The sequence below is a fragment of the Electrophorus electricus genome, chromosome 21, assembly GCF_041902795.1.
Source record: "Electrophorus electricus isolate QZ-2024a chromosome 21, ASM4190279v1, whole genome shotgun sequence".
Classification (NCBI taxonomy): Eukaryota; Metazoa; Chordata; class Actinopteri; order Gymnotiformes; family Gymnotidae; genus Electrophorus; species Electrophorus electricus.
This window is the reverse complement of record NC_137517.1, coordinates 3,317,501-3,337,227: the sequence shown is the minus strand read 5'-3', so window position 1 is coordinate 3,337,227 and position 19,727 is coordinate 3,317,501. Positions and strand designations below refer to the sequence as shown.

The window sequence follows — 19,727 nt, the reverse complement described above, 5'->3', positions numbered from 1 at the left end:
TTACCAGAGAAAATCACAAGGTACACCTGTTCTCACCAATTTTACTGAAAATAAAAGTGAGCTCTCATTATACATGTATCGTTTTCTCACATGCAACCGTAAATATTCCTGCACTCACATCAAAGTACAAAACAGACATACTAGAGCTGAATATTTTACAAAAATCAGAGTAGATATTGCAACATAATGTCCTCAATGTTGAACTTAAAGGATCAAAGGCTTTACAGCTGTGATGAGCTTTAGTGTATGGAGCCACTGCTGGCTGATCCTGCCCAGAGTGATCCAACCAGGCAATACTGGAGACTCACTGATCTGAGATCAGAGTGCATTTGGCAGTCTGCATGAAAAATAGTCCACTGTGTTCAGGATGTAATGTAATATCTATACTTACAGAGTAGGCAGCGCCAAGAAAGGAGCTACACACAGCGCATGTACGAATAAATAAATCAACATCAAGGAGAAAAAGCTAGATCACACTGTTTTGATAGTTTGACTAATCTAAGAGTACTGTATGTAAAATCATGTATACCATTTGATTAAAAACAAATAAATGAAATACATACATCTATGGAATACAGACATTTGCAAGATCTGAATATCTACTGTTAAACCTAAGAAAATTGAAAGTCTTTGCACACAAATACTGTGTTTCAGCTGTGTTAACAGGTCAGATCCATAATAATGGAGCCTCTTTCAGGGTTCCCTCCCCCGCATCAAAACCATTACAAAACCACGTCTCTTAATTGCACCTTAAGGGAATAGTATGGGACCTCATCTAGCTCATTAAGAAGTTCCACTGTGCTCCTTCACATGTACTCTGCTCATACCTGAAAATCCAAACAATGCAAAGGGTGCAGACTGTGGCGAGCTGCCACAGGCATGGTGACATGCTTGAGAAATGTTCAAACATTTATTTGAACAAAATCACCCAAATTTGAACAAAATAACCCTGTTGCTTCTGTTAAACAAAAAAAAAAAAAACAAACAAAAAAAAAAAATTAAAAAGGGGGGCAGCTCGTTACTGTCAAATGTTTACAAATCTGATTATAGATATCTTTTAGAAACACCTTGCCCTCTGTTTCGGCCTTCTCAATAAAGAACTGCAGATACTAATGGAAGTGTATTTTTTTGACCATCCCTTTGGTTACAAGCATGTCGTTAGTACAAACAATTAAAAAACAACTAAAATACAAAATGATTATGATAAATGACAAAATGGAAAAGAAAAGTATTAAAATAGCCATAGATTAACTGTGCAGAGCAGCACACAAATATATGTATTGCTGTTTCCTCAGAGAGTAGCGACAGGTAACCTGGTGCTAACGGCTACTTCAGGAGAGGAGAGGCGAAGAAGTTCCCCTGGCGACTGAAGCCGACGGCGGACTTGCTCTTGCTGCCGAACCTGAAAGACAGCACCCACACGTCTTTGACTAAAAGCCCTTCACAAACATCAGAAACACCACGACGCACAGAGGGAGTGGGGAAAAGTGTCGGTGCCAGGTGGACCTGGACGCGGAACGGCGCTGCTGAAGGAACGCTTACTTGGGAGTGATGACATTGAGCGTGGCGTTCCTCATGCGCTGGGACAGAGAACTGGAGGATGGGGTCTTGTTCATCTGCTGCTCCGGGGTGGTGAGGGGGCCAAACATGCTGACTGCAACCGAGCAGAACAAGGCTTTGGATTCCAGTCACCTTCACAACGTGACACGTTAGGGGATAAAAACCTAAGGGGATTCGGCTTAGCAAATACCGGCGTTTCTGCAGTTTCACAACGTGCATCCATGTACGCAAGGAATAAATGATCTAGCAAAAAAAAAAACAAAAAACAAAACTCCACAACATTCTTCCACGTGTTACATTTAGCCGGTAAGTGCACGTACCTTTATGGTCAGGAGTAGCATAGACGTTGGCATTTTCAATGATCATGTGATTGTTGTGAGCTTGGTCTTGTTCCACCATCAAGAACTGGCTCCAGTACTCCACAGGCAGACCCAGCAAGCGCTCCACGACCTGGCACACACACAATTACACACAAAGAGATGTGAGGAATAAATAAAACAATCATTATTAACTGCAGCATAAACATTATTCTGAGGTTTTTTCTTTTTTGACAATTCTATCATGTATTAGCGCACATGTACAGACATTTTATTCACTAGCTCTTACTTTGGGCTGGCGTTTGGTGTCCTGCAGGATGGTCATTGGGTCTGGTTCGGCTACCGCGTGACCCACGATAGTTGGACCAAATACCCGAGCCAGGTTCGTCACATCCATTTTAGTGTCTGTGCTTTGGGCAACTCTGCAAAGGAGCGCAGCAGACTAATTACTCAAAGTATATGTCATAAACACAATTCCGGGAAACGCCCGACTGCAAATGAGACCGCAGTAATTGGGAAGCCCCGATGTCAGTGATTTACTTCCACGGTGAAAGTCATTAAAGCTCAGCACTCGTGCAGACTGCTTTCAAGGAGATGAAGAATAATAAACATGCATAAATCCTCTAAATGGATGTTTGGCAGCACCTATCTCCACCACAGAATGACAGGGCTAGCGGGATGTGATTAGTACTAGAAAAATCCCAGTGGGAAAACATCCGTATGCTACGACTCCCAACATATGCACGCCGATGTCAGCCAGCGTGGTTAGAAGGAAACCCCCGTTTAAGAGACAACTGTGCTGCTGGTGAATGGGGATTTACTGTAACTTTTACCGCTGCAGGTGGATAATCAAGAAGGCCAGCGTGTCCCTATTAGCCTGGGGCAGCTCGCCAATCGTCTGGTACATCAAAGCAATGGAGTTACCGTCATCTGCCAGCTCTGAGGGGACACACACACACACACACACACGTTGTAAACAATACTGTGCATGATTCAAAATTCAGTTAATTTAGCAATTTGGCCGCTGTTTAATCATATTAACTATTGGGCTAATTGGGCTAACTAAACTTCCAACTGCGGTCTCCGTTAACAGACGGCCACATGCTGCACAGCGTGCAGACTGACCCGCTGCCTCCATGAAGCTGCGGTTGAGGCGGAAGGTAAGCAGAGGCTCCTTGAGGCTCCTCAGGAAGTCCTTGAGGAGGCCAGTGATGGCATGGACATCCTCCACCTTGCTTAGCAGAGGAACTGTCTTCCCTCGCATGAATTTTTCCTTCAGCTCCTTCACCACCCGGTCGGCTCCTGAAAGGCGGTACAAGCCGGTCTGGGGCGGCGCCGGGCGGGGAAAACGAGTGAGCCAATCAGTATACCAGCTGCAGAAGTCTTGCTGCTTGCATTGTGCGCCAATATATTAAAGCAGCACCAAAGCTGGTTAAAAGCACAGGCATTCACCTCACGCAGGCCTCTCTGCTCGATCTCGTTCACACAGTGCACAACCAGCGGTGGTATCATTGGGGACGTGGAGGATACGTAATCTGCCAGAGTGCCCTGCAAGACACCAGAAAAATGATTTACCACGTCAAACGGCAAATAATGTAACGCTTCACATTATAAAACTGCTTGAAACTTTTTTTTTTTTGCAGTATCCGAGAATATCATTTATAAAACGCTTCATCTGGAGAGGCTGGGCTACCTCTCCGGACTTGACAGGAGTCCCAGCTGCGTTAGGGATGCAGGGCAGGGGACAGCGCTCGCGACACTCTGGGTGGGTCACCACACGGCAGTCCCTGCACTTCAGCGAGATTTTGCCAAACTTGATCCTCTTCCCACACGGAACACAAGATTCAGGCTTGATCACCTAAAGAACAAGCAGCGCACAAAACACAAATTTTTTTGTGTTATTCTTTGAACATACAAATCAAGCAGCTATTGAGCCTGACGTTAGCCATCAAGCATACCGTTTTTGAGACAAACTCATGTAGCCGGACCACCCCGTTGCCCTGGGGTGTGCTGGGCTCTGCCTTGCTCTCCCTCCGAGGCTTATGGGGCTGCTTGAACACATCCACGGACTGTACAGAGTCAGTGTCCACAGTGTCCCATTCCACAGCAGCTATAGGATATAGCGACAGCTAGAATGAAGCTGGACCCATGGAAACAATGCAGCACACTGCACAAATAGCTGACAGATGGATATCAGGGTTAAACTACAAGAAGGGTGGATCTATTCCAAAGCATTGTAAATAGATCTTCAGAGGTGAATGCAAGAAAGACTTTATGACAATGCACATTTAAGGACAGCAAATGATCGTAACTACTGGTGCTCAGTTTCAAACTTCATCTCTGCTTGACTTTAGGCTGATTGGAAATTTGACTTGCACATGGGTCATAACCTTGTAAACCACATGCAGCCCGATGTATGACAGACTAATCAAGTTGCACTACGCTCATAACATTAACGTTTCTAACTTCATTATAGCTGGGTGCATGGAAGGTGCCTGATTACCCTTCTAATCTGGGACTCACCAGTCTTTCTCCTACTTCTGGTCCAGTAAGGCACAGCCTCCACAGTGGTAACAGCCTCAATGGCACCTCCATTTTTAGGCACAGTTACTGTGGTTTTTGCCACCAAAGACTCATTTCCCTATGGGCGAAGACACACATATACAAGTTAAACTCTATTCAAATGACCCAGTCTGTTCCCTCAGATAACTGTTCCACATGCAAACCAAGGTCCACCAACAAATCCCTGGTGCTAAATCACAGAACAGGGATTACGCGCTCTCTGCAACCTAGGCAGAATTGATTCTACTGTCTCCGGGCTCTGCAGGTGTAAAACAAAGTTACTCCGTAGAGGCTAAATGAGGGGTAGTGTGCCCCACTAACTCATTTATAGTTAAAACTCCAACCAGATGACAGCGTTGAAAGTTTCTGTGTTGAATAGGTGAGCATTCCCATGACCTCAAACCCATGGCCACTGAACTGCCCATTCGGCCAGGACACATACTTTCTCTGACGTTCGGCCCGTGGAGCGGGACCTCTTGGCGGCGGCGATAGGCCCTTCGGTGTGGTTTCTGGAGGAGCGCTGCAACAAAACAGAAGCGGCTCAATTAATCAGAATCATTCATGTCTCTATAGCACCTTTATAGCACCTCTATAGCACACACATTTTATGTACATCTCTGAGAATGATTACAGAGTGTATCGAACAACATTAGGAAGCTGGCACAGCTGATGAAGGAACTTCACTATGGTTTTGGTGGGTGAAGATACACGAGTCACCAGCTTACTCTCTTCTGACGCTTTTTCAGCCGAACAGTTCTGACAACAGAAGAGTCCCAATCCTGTTGGCAAAACAAGAACCATGCAGGTTTCAGCTGTGTGTCACAGGGAAAACATGCTGGCAGCATCGTTTTAATAAGGAAATTACTCACCAGTGAGTCATCGGTTTTATCATAACTAATGTCTGACAAAATTGAGGCCGATTCATCAATAGTGGTCAGCCTACAGAAAGAGCAGATATTAAAGGTCACATATAAAAGAAAACAATTGAGGATGTCAACTGCCAAGTTATTCCTTTATATGACTGCTCTTCTTTACACTACATACTCTTAAGACAGCATTTCTCAACCTAGACCTTTGAGAGCCACCAAAAATTCTCTCTGACACAGCAAACTGCTCCAAGTTAAACGATTCTAAAACGGACCCGTGCCAAGCCTCTCACCTTCGGCTGCTGTTGAGGTTGCAGGGTGCCTGAGAGCGTGCGTTGAGGAAGGCCAAAGCTGAGCGCTGCTCATCATTCAGCTGGATGCTGTTACTGGAACCCTCTGTGACCAGCAGATCTCGGATCAGTTGGATCTGACGATCCTGCAGAGAACAAATTAAGAGGAATTCACAATTACAAACACTACACCTCAGGCGTGATTTAGGAGTTCTCACATTGGTCTAAGGGCAACAACTGATCTAAGTCCAGTTTTAAAAAATAAATAATAGGAGAATTTAAGACCATCAATGATCCATAAATAATTTTAAACTATCTAAATTATGCACCTATTTACAGCAAGATGAAAAGCCAATATCATTCAGTATGTTGGTTCAATTAGGAGTGTCGTATACCAGCTTTTCACAGTCCGCTTCCGCTTTTTGTCGCCTGCGAATTTCCACGTCCACTTGGTTGCGGGCATGTTTGAGTTTGACCTCCAGCGCACCTCTCTCCGTCTCCACCTTAGCAAGCACCTCCTTACATGATGCCAAATCCTGCTCCAGTCGGAGCCATTTACGACGACAGTCCTCAAAACTCAGTGCCATCTGAATGAACTCTGTCAACGTGAAAGCGAATCTGATAAGTTTGTTCCTAGAAGGTGGTGTTCATTTGTACACTTTTATAGACAACCGTGGACATACTCACGGGGCTCAATGCTTTCATTGAGGATGTCAACATGGGCTCGAAGATTTTCGAACACGCTGTGAAGGCTCATCACAGCAGTTTCCATGTTCTACAGGCCAAAACGGGGGGGGGGGGGGGGGAAATCAGACCACCAAAACAATACCTACCGAACAACATTGAACGACGTCTTCAGTATCTAGCTACACATTTAATTTAGTGGTAAAGTATCTAGTTTGTTAACGCTGGCTAACCGTTACTTAAGGCTAGATTGTAAAAACATACGTATTTAAAACATAATGACCAATACATTTGAATCATTTACCCAACCTAACGCTAGGTTAGCTAGCTTGCTAGTAACACAATGTAGTTAGCTACATAGCTAAGGTCAACTAAACTCAAGATAAAACTGCTAGCATTAGCTACTTTGTTGTATTATCTAGGTAGCTAGCGTTAGCTATCGGCTAAATTCCATTAGGAGAATAAACTTTGGGTACTTACCATCTTATCTAACGTTAGCTAGCTAGCTTAACTAGCTACAAAACTGTCTTATTTTAGGGGTCGCTATGCCGACTAGCTAGCTGCTTAAACTTACACCGAAACTAGCTTTAATGCGTTGTAAACAGAGGATAACAGGGGCATTCGGCAGTTAACCACCAATGAACCATTTTAATACATGGTTTAGCCAGCAATGAACCATTTTAATATATAGTTTAGCCACCGTTAACGAGTTTATTGTTGTGCCTTAGCTGCACAACAGCTCAGTCAAGTAAGGGTAGCCTAGGTTATCTCAATGAACGTAGCTAACATAACATAAAGTAAACTTACTTATTTACTAAGACTTCGAGTCCTCACAACACTGAGCTGCTTTGGCTGTGTTGTTGTTGTTTTTTCCGACCGATTATTGGACAAACGGACCAGGCAGTGCTGCCCAAACGCTCCCGTCACATCTGCTCCGTGCGCGTTGAAGCTTGTTGCTAACAGGTTAGCATCGGCGACCGTTACGTTTCAAATTCACCCGCGCGAGCCAATGATCAAGACGCCGCACAGGCGCAGAAGCCATGACGTAACGCTTAAAGGCGCTCTCTCGCGCGCGCGGTGTACGCATGGCGGACAGGGGTTGTGGGTTTGTGCAAAATGCCAACACAGGCTTTTTATCAGCTCACAAAAAGCATGCAACTTCATTGAGCCGTTCAGTGGCGACCACTGAGCACGCAAACACTAGGCACGAAACACTGTTTTTTTTTTTTGGAAAGAGTCCAAGGCACAGATTAATATAATTGATATGTTTAAATTTCCATTCCCAAGTATTGTGCGACCAGACGGAATCTAATTGCTGTCAAGCAAAGCACCCTGTTAAGGGTATTTTAAACCAACACTCTGCCAAACAGCCACAAAATAATAGTTAAAATATATTAATACAAATAAGCTAATAAAACTACTACTACTGCTACTACTACTCATAATACTCATAATAATAAATGAGATTTTGTTCCCCATTTGACCGCATTGGGTAGTGCACTTAAACCAAGTGTGCCCACTAGGCATCCTAATTCACTGGCGCAGATGCCACTTCAGTTTTTATGTCGTTTTGGTTTTCATCAACTAAGAAATGAGATATGTTTCTCAGAAAGTCTTCTACGTTTCTCAGAAAGTCTTCATTTATTTGCTCTCTCTCTCTCTCTCTCTCTCTCTCTCTCTGTCTGTCTCTCTCTCTCTCTCTCTCTCTGTCTGTCTGTCTCTCTCTCTCTCTCTCTCTCTGTGCTAGAGAGAAAGCGAGAGAGAAAATACAAAACGCAGGCTATAGTTTGCACGGATTTCTCTGTTCATTAGCACAACGCATCCTCACAGAGACTTTGCTCAGCGGATTAGTAGGAAGAAGATGCAAGCTGTTTTGATTCATTTCTTGGTTGTCAATAGGCATTGATATTGGTGGGGTGCAAGAATAAGAGATTGCTATTCAGAGAGAGAGAGAGAGACAGAGAGAGAGAATGAGCGTGAGAGATGGGTAACTTTATGCACGCTATACAAAAAAGAGTTCCGGGATCTTTTAAGTAATTTGCGACACCCTTCTAAACTAACTGATTTGAACTGCTTAAAGCAGATACAGTGTTTTGGGACCCAGGGTGGAATTTTCTTCGAAAGACATAATACGGAGGTGCCGCAAACATGATTGCAACGACCCAACAGAACATGACAGCGGACCTGGTAAAGGGGATTGCATGTTTTTTGGTCTTTTCTCTCTCACACAAACGGTTAGCTGTAAGCATTCTCAAACACTCGGCCAGTGTCTTTACCTCTATAAACGATGTGCGTGGCTTGTTTTGTTTTTTTTAGAAACGTGTGAGCAGTGTGAGTGTAGTTTAAAAGGTAAAGCAACATCATGATTTATTCTCTAAACTGTGGAGTTATGCGGACTGTCACTCCACTGTGAAGATAACGCAAATACGTGCGTTTAACCACAGGCTTTGCTCACGTCGATTCTGCAGCGTTTCCATTCATAGTTTCCAAAGAGCATATATATATCTCCCTCTTATGCTTCTCCGTAACGGGTTAGCCGACTCTGCAGTGCCCCTGGACTGCTGGCTTCAAAAAAGCTCAGTAAAGCTTAAAAGCGTCGCCCTTTTCACACACTGTACTGCCGTTATTTTGCTACTCTTAACTGTGCACATCCCGTGACGCTCCATAGCGGTAATCAATGCAAAGGCAAAGCGGCGTTGCTTTGAACTTGGTACATTTGCTTGCAGACAAATGTCTCCGCGATCAAACCTTATTCGTGCATTGGGATTTCTTTCACCTTACTAGGGTAGACCTAATGAAATCCAACTAATCTCATGCCATTAAGTAGATAAGAAATAAAATACATTATTTATTTAATCTGCTGGCAAAATTGCACAAACACCAACAACCCATTAAATGTTCACCTTGATAACACCACTCTAGAGACTCCTTTCACCTGCCCAGGTGTAAGGTTCTGCTTACAACCCCAGTCGATTTACACTAGAACTGGCTTTCGTGAGAAGGTGAGAAGGCTGTGCCTCCGTAAGGTTTCTTACCAGCACTTGTTTGATCTATTCAAATAGTGGACAGAATTTAAGCAGCAGTGATGGTACAGCATGGCAGGATGTCTCGTTGACAGAACCTAGGCTCACGCTGACCTTAAACACGCTCTTCTTCCAACGTAGTTGCAAATGCACGGCGTCTTGCTCGTGGTTACTGTCACCAGATCTGTGTCAGCCCTGCTGACACCCTGGAATTGTCACTGTGCTTAAATGTTATTGTCGTCAGTGCTTTAATTTTAGGGAAATATTGACACGGGTGGTAGTATTGCAGCAAAGTTCCACAGCTTAGTGTGCAACTCTGTTGTCAATACAGGGCAAGTGAGTCTCTCGGGGGGAAAAAAAACAAAAAACAATTTAACAAATCCAATTTGTAACTAGAACTCGCCAGTCAAAAGAGTTGCATAGCCTCAGCATACAGAAAGCAATACAGCACAGGTAATTTACTCATGCTCAGTGTAACCCACAGGCAGATAAGAAAGTACCTGAATAATTAGTTTGGTTCTGTTATACTGCCTGTTCTGTATTCAGCTTCCAATGCCTGAAAGGAGTATATTCCTCAGCAGTCTCCTCTCTATCGCACCTGACAGCCTTGTTGGTGGAATTTAACGTTTAGCAGCCTGGACTGATATTGTTGTACATGTGCTTCTTAAAGGAAGTGATTGTGGATTCTACTAATTCCTTAATCTAGTCATACCTCCAATACCCCCCCCCCCCCCCCCCCCCCAAAAAAAACTACGTTGGAAGAAGAGCGTGTTTAAGGTCAGCGTGAGCCTAGGTTCTGTCAACGAGACATCCTGCCATGCTGTACCATCACTGCTGCTTAAATTCTGTCCACTATTTGAATAGATCAAACAAGTGCTGGTAAGAAACCTTACGGAGGCACAGCCTTCTCACCTTCTCACGAAAGGCGTACGCTAGTCTGCCGGGAACGGTTGTAAAAGCGGATCCCAGAGGCACTCCAGGACCAGGATTCGGAGCATGAACCAACTCTCCCCTCTTATCCGATCATTCACACATGGCTACCTCAGCAGTAAAGGCACGGTAGATTTGTCAAACCCCGTTGAGGGAAATAGAGGGCAATTTTGTGCTTTGCAGTCTGGATTTTTATATTTTGCACATCTTTTTGGTTTTATTGCGGACTGTGCAAGGCACACTGATGGAGGTGGAAGATAAGATGGAAAGCGTTTAGTAATGTGTGATCTCTATAACCAAGCGTGCAGATTAAGGCGGTAGTGGTATAAAACATTCAGCATTTCATCAGATAATCTCCATGTTTATTGCATTCTTGTGTTTAGAAGTGTTGCTCAGTCACCATTAGCAATAGAGTAGATTATATTGTTCTTTTGTTCGGGATTTGTTCTTTTTATGGAAAGATGCACTGAGATGTCAGCGAAAAACGTTGCCTTTTTCTGAAATGGATTACTCATTAAATGTGTCCATCAGATTTGAGGTGCACTTTGGCCCCCTGATTCCTGATTAACGGGTAGGGAGGGTGATCCTCAGAGAAAATAATTACTACATCAAACACAGGAGCTCTCAGAAAAGCGGCCCACGCCCTGCCGTCTATTTATTATTTATGTTTTCTCCATCTAGACAATCAGAACTGCGTGACAGCATCATCACCCGCCACCCAACCCCCCCCCCCCCGTTTTGGTGGGAGCCACCCAGGCAGAATTCCCCGATTTCCCTGTAGTGCTTTCAGAATTTCAGGATCAAACGACGCACAACGCTGTCTGGAGACTAGTTTGTGCTCCCTGTTTTTACTCCGTAATGCAGCGACCCTTGGGAGTGTTGCCAAGTGCCCTGGACTGAAGCCTTCACAGTGTGCTCCACCCCATCGCGCTTCCTGGGTGCCCACTTCATTAGAAAATGGGCCATGACAGTGATTAGTTGCATCAGTGACCATGCCCTGTATTTATTATGGCAAATTACTGTTGCAGGGATTACTAGAGAGTGAACGTGTACATTTACTTCGTGCTAGTAATTTGTCATACTTGTATGAGAAATAAATCCCATTAAGATTAACATGTCATATTACTGCCTGTCACACGGCGACACTTGGAATAAAGACGCTACACTCGGTGATCTGGTTTTGGTTGGTACTGTCAGAGCAGACAGCAGCCTGTCCCCATGTTCTGTTCTGGTGTCCTTCTGAAATCATTTTGATTGATTTCTGCAGTTACCCTTACAGATACTACTGCGAGACCTGTGAGTATTTCTGTCAATTTAAAAGGACTACTGTCTTATCAGTCATAACGCCAACCTATTCCCACGTCAGACTTTACTTAACAGTTATTAGCGATTTGTCCATCTCTCTATTCAGATCTACAAATTAACGTGTGGGATTTGGTTTGAGTTTTTATGCAAAACCAGTGCGTGCATCACACACCGTGGTGACCCAAACCAGGTTCATGTACTCACCAGCAGCTGTAGAGGGCTTTGTCTGAGCTCTACCTACATGAAACGTTGTGGTCTCAAAAGACTTTACAGCAACAACCTATTTTTCTTGCCCGAGCAGCTGAGACAGTTATTTTACTCGGAAGCCTGTAGGTGCAGGAGCCAAATTTCCAGATTATGGAAGAGAGCCATCTGGAATGGGATTTAGACTGTCATCTTTTCTTTTCTGCACACAAACATAGCAGATTGTTTAAATATTACTCAGTTTTTCCACAAGGGCTAGCCCACACCTGTAGCTGTTAACGCTGGCCAAAGTATCTATTGTAGCCTATGTTTCATAGGTTGCAGTGGCTGCAGATTTGGACTTGCTCTGATTCTAGCACAAAGGCGTATTGTGGATGTTGCCAGCACCGACAGTTCTAAGAACTGGTTAGTCTGCACAAACAGAGCTTGAATGCTCCGTGTACAAATACACAAACAAACAAAGAATGTGTTAAGAAGTTTCAGTGTGGTTCAAGGCCTTCAGTATTTGCAGATCATGTGCATCTCTGAACATTTTCGAGTTACTGAAAATATGGTTTAAACAACTGAGGTCAAAGTAGGTTAAAGTCTAGGAAACCTACCTCTTTCAAAGAGGGTAATTGGAGTCAGATGTCCCCATCAATTCAGGTGTGGGTTGAATTGATAGGAACAGGAATAAAACAAAGAAACAATCATGAGCAAATATCCACCACCACCAACAAAACCATGCAGACTTCTTTAGCTGTTCTCAACAGATTCTTCTTACAATATGTGCAGTATGGACAGCTCAAAAGTGAACGTAGAGGAATTTAAAGATAAAAGAGTTGATTAGCTTTATTAGCTTAGACCTGGAAGGGGTTAAAAAAAAGATTTCTCAGTCATGCAGGTAGTTTGCCAACTGAGGAAAGCGGACAGCACTGCTCCCCTTGCCTAGGTGTGCGTGCGCATCCTGCAGAGATCGGCGTGCATGCTGCAGGTACCTCAGAGTGACAGGGCCTTCCCCACAGTGACAGCTCTGGATTCGCACACCTTCCCTGCCCTCGGTATCATATCCGCTCACGGGCTTACTATGAAAAAAACAAGCAAGAGTGAGCATGGGCCTTATACAGGCATATTTTTGCATCCTTAAGTTTAGAGGCTGGAATGCCGAGTATTTCCCGAGAGCGTGAAAGGAAAACATTTTAACATCAGTACTATCAGAGGTGCTAAAGCCAGGGAACCGTGACTCACGCTGTCACTTGAATCTACTGTTAATGGAACCAATAAAATATGGTTTACTATTAAATTAGATTAGAAATGTCTTGCCAGTGAGAAGCGGTACGCGTCAAATGGGAGGGGCAAGACAGATTAGGAGCTGTGTGGAGATGCTGCAGTGAAGGGTGATCTACATAAATCATTAATTGAAGGGTCGTATGGAACTTTGTATAAAAGTCAATGGGCAGCGTAGCAATGGGCAACACCTTGCTTAGCTTGGCAGGGTTTTGGAAAATGGCAGAAACCCGTGAAAGGCTTTACGGTTGCCAGGTTGAGAAACACTCCTCAAGCAGGATCATCTCACCAAGATTATACATATCGGGTGTATATGTCTGAATCGGCTGCCTTCAAATGAACAAAATAGACATTGGTCAGTGCGGGTTGTTTTTTTCTTTGCAGAATGGTGTCACATGGCCGGTGGGCACACTATATCATCCGTCACCATAACCACATCCCAGCTGTGTGGCATGATATGGTACAATGAAATGTAATTTATTGCAGCATACCGCTGTCATAACTTAAAAGACAGAATGACATTTTTGGTCGCATTCAAGGAGAAATCCAGGCAATTCTAAAGAGTTCACAAACCTTTTTTGTGAATAGTGATATAATTTGTAGCCCATGTAGATGTGTGACTCTATTCACTGTGTCCCGGTGTTAAAATAAGGAAAGAAACTTTCATATTTCATATTTGACTTGAAACTTTCACTCCCTCATTACCTCTAGTCAGCCTCACTTCTCGTTCATCAGCATATCCGTCATATCCGCAGCAGGGACAGCGTGCTGCCGTGGGAAGCGGCGGGCCTGCAAGCGGGATGAACGGAGGCAGAGGGCGGCGAGGCGGCGAGGCGGCGAGGCGCGGCGGGAGAAGACGCAGGCGGCCTGTGCCAGGCCTGTCACAACTCGCGATCCGGAGCCACATAGGATGTGGATAATGAAGGGGTCCGTGGCGCTCCGCTCTCTACCCACTCAGACACTGTGCGAAAGGGCTGGTGGCGTCCCGTAATGAGGACGCATGCCACTGTGTCTGACATGAGCGGGTCCCCACGGGACCCTCAAAGGGTAGCAGGTAGCTGGCACCTCCATAACTTCCACCGCACAGATGGAACGTCACTGAGCTGCGAAAATTCTTTGTGACTGCCGTAAAGGATTACGCTTGCATTTATGGTGTTTAGCAGATGCTTTTTTTCCAGCGTGAGTCACAAAAATGTGTTTTTTTTATACATGGAACGCAGTGTGTAATTTGGCCCCGGTGGCTATATAAATGCGTGATAGTTATGCTTCTGGTGCCAGTGTTAGATTGCGCTACTGAGAGGTTTCCAAATGCATCGTGTTTTCCTGGAACGATGTTCTGGGGTGAAACTATGCAGAGGACGTTGAGCATGTGACCATCACCATATGCTTGGCATCAAAGTTTAATGCTCAGCAGGTGAGCAGCATGCCATCCAACACCACATGTTTCAGTGGTCGTGGACTTTGACTAGCATGTGCGACTGTGACAGTCTTGCTAGAGCATATGTTCAATGGTAAATCAATTTCTAAATGAGCTGGAGAAAAAGATTAATTACAGTAAAATGTGTACCAAAGCACACAACATTATTCATTGTTATTGGTTATAGATTTCATAATTTCTGCATAAATATCAGCTTACATGAATCAAGATTCTCTTTAGTGTTGTTTTATAAATTAAGTCATTTTTTACTATCATCATGAATAACCACATTGGCTGAAAATGTGCTAGCATGAGAAGACGTTTTTGATACAGACCACAAAACACTTCTGTAAGTCTCTCCGGACAAGTCTGTCTGCCAAACACTGTCGGTCTAAATGTAAATGATTGAACTAATTGTTTTTAAAAGACCTACCCATTTCACTCTCATCTAACCCTTGCATTAAAATACTATATATTCACGTTGTACTAATAATGTTAATAAAGAATGTTAAAATTCTCATGTGATGACACATAATGGTAATGAATATATTATGTTCTCAACAAGGGCTCCAGTGATTTAGGAGGGAATAAGGAATAGGCGTATAGGGATGGCAGTTCTCCACCCGAAGTTAAATCCTAGCAGAACTGAGTTGCCACACATCCCTGGAGCGACTGGACTGAGGATGTGTAATAATGGATGACCGGCTGTCATTGTGGGCTTATGTTACAAACTTGACTCAGTCGTGTAGGTTACTCCTCTCCGACATTCAGAGGATGTGCCACCGAGGTGCTTGTTCTCTCTCTCGTCATGTCCACGCTGCTCCAGACTAACTCTCTCCTGGCGGCGCTTCCTGTGCGTGCCGTCGGGCCCTTGCAACTGACCCAGAACACTGCAGCACAGTTGGTCTTAAACACTTCTATGTTTTTCTATGTCTCTCCAGTACTGTGTTCACTTCACGTCCTGTAGCCGTTTTAAAACTCCGATGCTTGCCTACAAAACTAAATATGGACTTAATGGTAATGGTCAAAACCTGATCTGTACCCTTCGAGCATCAAGTACGGCCTGGCTTGACCCACCATCTTTCAAGACTCGTGGAAGATAAACATCAAGACTTTTCTCCATCCTAGTACCCAGTTGGCGGAAGGGACTTTCACTGACTATCTGAACAGCATAGTGCTTCGCTGTGTCCAAATGCTGAATGAAGACTCGTCTTTTTGATAAGCACAAAATCTATTCAAGCACTCATAAGAAGATTTGACATTTGTCTTGTATTTCGTATAGTGCACCTTTGGACTGTAACCTATTTGTCAGCTAGCTAAGAATACTTTTCTGATTAGACTAAAGCACTTTTGTGAGTCGCTCTGGATAAGATCATCTGCTAAATGACGTAAATGTAACTATAAATGGTATGCACTAATCCTGCTTATGTAGGATTTTAATCTTACATTAGGCCCATAAGAAATGCCTTTTCAAATTTATGCTTGTTTTGCGCAGTATACAAGTAATATGAGGAATGCCTCAGTAACACTGTCAATGCAAATGATCTGTCAGTTATGATCATGTGACATGACAAGTCACATTGACACACTGTTTTGAAGCACCAACCGCAGTATAAATACAACCTCTGCAAACTTTGCGTAAGTGAGTTTATCCAAAATTGAATTGTCTTATCATTCCTGTCCACTAATGAAAGAGAGACATGGAAGGAAGTTATTTTCAAACAGCTTTCAGTTATATCAACTCCATTTCCAATTCATTTTCATCTTGGTAAAAAAAAAATGTTCAAAAAGAAAATATTGTCAGAGATGACAAAGCATGAATCAAAACTGCACAGATTCACAAATCCAATCTGCTGAGGCAGCATTCCACTGCGTCTTTCTGTCATTTGTCACACATCAGTCAGATTTACACATCTTTATAGTCCTCATTTATCAGTGGCTAAAAGATATATTGGCAAGGCTGTGCATTGCAACGCAATGGAACACAGTCCTGCACGATCCATCACTGAAAGTCTTCAAAATCAGACAGAGGCGTAAGTGGTACAGTTAACGTCCCACTTCATTTCAGGCAGTGTCGTGTCTCTGGGTTCCCGAACGTGTGCTGGTATCTGGTGCATGCCTGACGTTTGCCTTGTGCACCTCGACCAGCTGTTAGCGGACTGTGCACCGCCCTGCGAGGTTTCATCGAGGACTCATTAGCTCTCAGATTCAACTCATAGTGATTTATTGTATGGTTTTTACTGTCCTGACCAGACACTGTGAAGTTAAGGAGCTCCCACGAGACTAATTTATGAATCACTTGCAAGTAGCCATGGTGCTCTGGACGCAAATTGAATAATTGTATTGCTTTTTTTGTTTTTGTTTTAATCGTGCTAGGCGCTGGCGTTTGATGCAGCTGCGGCCGCTAATGAAAGCATGCCTGTGGAATGGCTTTTATGTTAAAGAGGCGAGAAAGGGATTGTTCTTGCTTGCGATTATCAGTGGCATGTGGGATAGTGCAGGCTTTGGTTCATATACAAGCATCTGGCTTGTGACGAGGGCCACTTTCGTACAAGAAGCATCCAGCCTGCCACATCCAATCCAGCCGTATATTTCTAGCTGTTAATGATTTCATTAGTGGCCCCGCCACTCCGTTGCATCGATCGGCCTCTGTTGCCACGCGGCACGGTGTGACGAGTATTTTTACATGTGACGTCCTCCTCCGCCCGGTGTCTGAACCGCAGCTGTTGTCCACCCCCTTGCTGGGATGGCCCTTGACCAGACTGTCGCCCACACCACCTTGATGGCTTTGCCATAGCGCTCCAGACGAACTGCCATTCCTGCTGCTACTGTAATGACAGATTTTCACCCCTCCTTCACCCCACCAGTGTGTGACAGACAATGAGCCAGTTGATAGTTCACATTAATTTCAGGGTGCAGGGAAGTCATATGTGGTGCTCCACTGGAACTCATATGAGGCCAGTAGGCCTCCATTAGAGAGAAGGCTCACCTTTCCAATCATAATTAGAGAGAGGACAGCCATGTGCCACTAATTGAGCCAAAGCTCTGTCATCCTTATCTCTGTGAATATATCTGCCATTACGTGACCTTTGGACACAGTCCTATTCTCAGTGCTGGAAACCAGCCGGGATATTAATTGGTGACTGGGGTTTCGCTGGGGTCCAAGCAGAGTTGCCAATCCGAGACTTTATCTTTCGGTATTTTAATGAATGAGAGAGAAGAGACAGCCACTTGAGGCCTGTTCGTAAAGGGCTGCAGGGTAATTCTCTTCCAGGATGTGAGGTCGAGATGAGATGGACATGTCATCACTCAGGGCTCTCTCGTTTACTTTGGGGAAGGAGCTACTGTTTCATCCTCATGTATTCTGTGGAGGAATCTTAATTTGAGCATGCTATGAAATCCGAGCCAAAATCGTCAATGAAATATGAGACCTTGGCACCATTCCAAGCTATTGAAGTCCTAAACAACTCAAATCTAAACTCATTTAAGAGGGACCTCAGCCAGTTGAAGTTTCCCAAGATTAGAATTTAGGGCAGAAGTGTTTAACTTTTGAAGATACTCCAGGCTGTGATGGAGCTAGGGAGCATGCTGTCTTTCACCGTACAAGCTCTCTGCTTCAGTACCTCCTTCTGTTGAGAAGCCGAGGGCAGAGGCCCTGGGCTTGCTTTGTGTATCTGTGCACTCGGGAACGTGGACAGGGCAGCAATTTTACGAGGGCGGCGTGTGTGTATGAACGCACACCCAGAAGCCACCCAAACTCTGGCCTCCATGGCTGCTCGCTCTCTGTTGCAGGTTTATGATCGATTAATCTGTTGCACAAGTAGAAATGAACGTTGATTCTGTCCTCTTAACAACAATGCGGATAGTTTTACTCCAGAAGAGCATTCTTGCAGTTCCGGCTACATATCTGCTTCTGGTTCTTAAAACACACATTTTGCTCTGCCCTCAGACACACACATACAAGCTCAATGAAGGATACCCCTCATTAAAACCAGTACAGGTAAGATAAACCACCAGTCAGGGGAAATTATGCCAGCAGCAGTAGTATGGCATGTGAGTCACTTCTCGTTTTTCATTTAGAAACTTTCTTTGATGCGTTTGTGAATTATCATTCTAACTTACACAGATTTCTGCCAGTGTGACCCTGTCTTATTCCCCTGGAGGCTAGCTACAGTGATACAGTCGTCTCCCACAAGATCCCTGCCGTGAGGCTGTAGAAATGAAGCAGCACTAATGTGTTCTCCCTCTGCTGGGGAGGAGGCTTTGTGCGTGTGTTTGTGTGTGTGTTTATGTGTGTGTGTGTGTGTGTGTGTGTGTGTGTGTGTGTGTGTGTGTGTGTATGTGTGTGTGTGTGTGTATGTGTGTGTGTGTGTGTGTGTGTTTATGTGTGTGTGTGTGTGTGTGTGTGTGTGTGTGTGTGTGTGTGTGTATGTGTGTGTGTGTGTGTGTGTGTGTGTGTGTGCGTGTGTGTGTGCGTGCATATAAATGTGCGTGAGTCAGTACGTCTGGATGAGAAAGAGAGATGAATGTGTGTGCGTGTGTGTGTGTGTGTGTGTGTGTGTGTGTGTGTGTGTGGTACTATGTCTGAGTGATAAAGATAAATTAATGAGGGGCAAAAAGTGGGACCACTGGTTCTTTGTCTATGCTGGTTAATTTAATGCTCTGATTCCTTCTACTGGCCCAGGATCTGGGAAGCACTGCTGGACCTCCTCGGAACTGGAAGGGCATTGGCATCGCCATGGCAGTCATCCTGGGTGTCCTGGCACTGGTCAGCCTCTCTATTGTCGCCCTGACTCCCGGTAAGACAAATACAAGTGAGGGTTGGACTAGGGAGGTGAGAAAGAGATGGTTGTGAAAGGAAAAGCAGGAGGCGGAAGGCGAGAGGGAGGAATGGAAGCATGGGATTATGGAGGGATGGAGGAATCATGGGATTATGGAGGGATGGAGGAAGCATGGGATTATGGAGGGATGGAGGAAGCATGGGATTATGGAGGGATGGAGGAAGCATGAGATTATGGAGGAATGGAGGAAGCATGAGATTATGGAGGAATGGAGGAAGCGTGAGATTATTGAGGGATGGAGGAAGCATGGGATTATGGAGGGATGGAGGAAGCATGAGATTATGGAGGAATGGAGGAAGCGTGAGATTATGGAGGGATGGAGGAAGCGTGAGATTATGGAGGAATGGAGGAAGCGTGATATTATTGAGGGATGGGGGAAGTGTGAGATTATGGAGGAATGGAGGAAGCGCGAGATTATTGAGGAATGGAGGAAATGGGAGATTATGGAGGGATGGAGGAAGC

General features: G+C 44.5%; 2 protein-coding genes across 2 annotated transcripts in view; one reads left to right on the top strand and one right to left on the bottom strand.

Annotated features, from left to right (window-relative positions):
* Window positions 1-961: 961 nt before the first annotated feature.
* Window positions 962-7,276, bottom strand: racgap1 (Rac GTPase activating protein 1). Its single transcript, XM_027008485.3, has 17 exons — window positions 7,087-7,276; window positions 6,283-6,370; window positions 5,991-6,193; window positions 5,599-5,741; window positions 5,309-5,378; window positions 5,165-5,218; window positions 4,882-4,959; window positions 4,401-4,518; window positions 3,836-3,987; window positions 3,571-3,735; window positions 3,330-3,425; window positions 3,003-3,201; window positions 2,711-2,816; window positions 2,167-2,299; window positions 1,881-2,010; window positions 1,543-1,654; window positions 962-1,402 (listed from the first exon to the last, which is right to left on the bottom strand). The coding sequence occupies exons 2-17, from the start codon at window positions 6,365-6,367 to the stop codon at window positions 1,327-1,329; spliced, it is 1,920 nt and encodes a 639-aa protein (XP_026864286.2). The 5' UTR covers window positions 6,368-6,370; window positions 7,087-7,276; the 3' UTR covers window positions 962-1,326.
* Window positions 7,277-8,021: 745 nt separating this feature from the next.
* The window catches only part of LOC113576421 (inactive dipeptidyl peptidase 10), a 34,879-nt gene continuing 23,173 nt past the window's right edge, over window positions 8,022-19,727 (top strand). The window contains exons 1-2 of the mRNA XM_035521499.2: window positions 8,022-8,466; window positions 19,109-19,223. Of these exons, the coding sequence (XP_035377392.1) occupies window positions 8,428-8,466; window positions 19,109-19,223 (154 nt within the window). The 5' untranslated portion in view covers window positions 8,022-8,427. The remainder of the gene's footprint in view (window positions 8,467-19,108; window positions 19,224-19,727) is intronic.

Excerpts from the sequence above, each read along its gene's own strand:
- racgap1 (XM_027008485.3), bottom strand. The coding sequence starts at position 6,367 with ATGGAAACTGCTGTGATGAGCCTTCACAGCGTGTTCGAAAATCTTCGA. Across the intron at positions 3,426-3,570 it reads CTCCTGTCAAGTCCGGAGAG|GGCACTCTGGCAGATTACGT; the intron begins GTAGCCCAGCCT and ends GGTGTCTTGCAG. Across the intron at positions 2,011-2,166 it reads ACACCAAACGCCAGCCCAAA|GTCGTGGAGCGCTTGCTGGG; the intron begins GTAAGAGCTAGT and ends TGTGTGTGCCAG.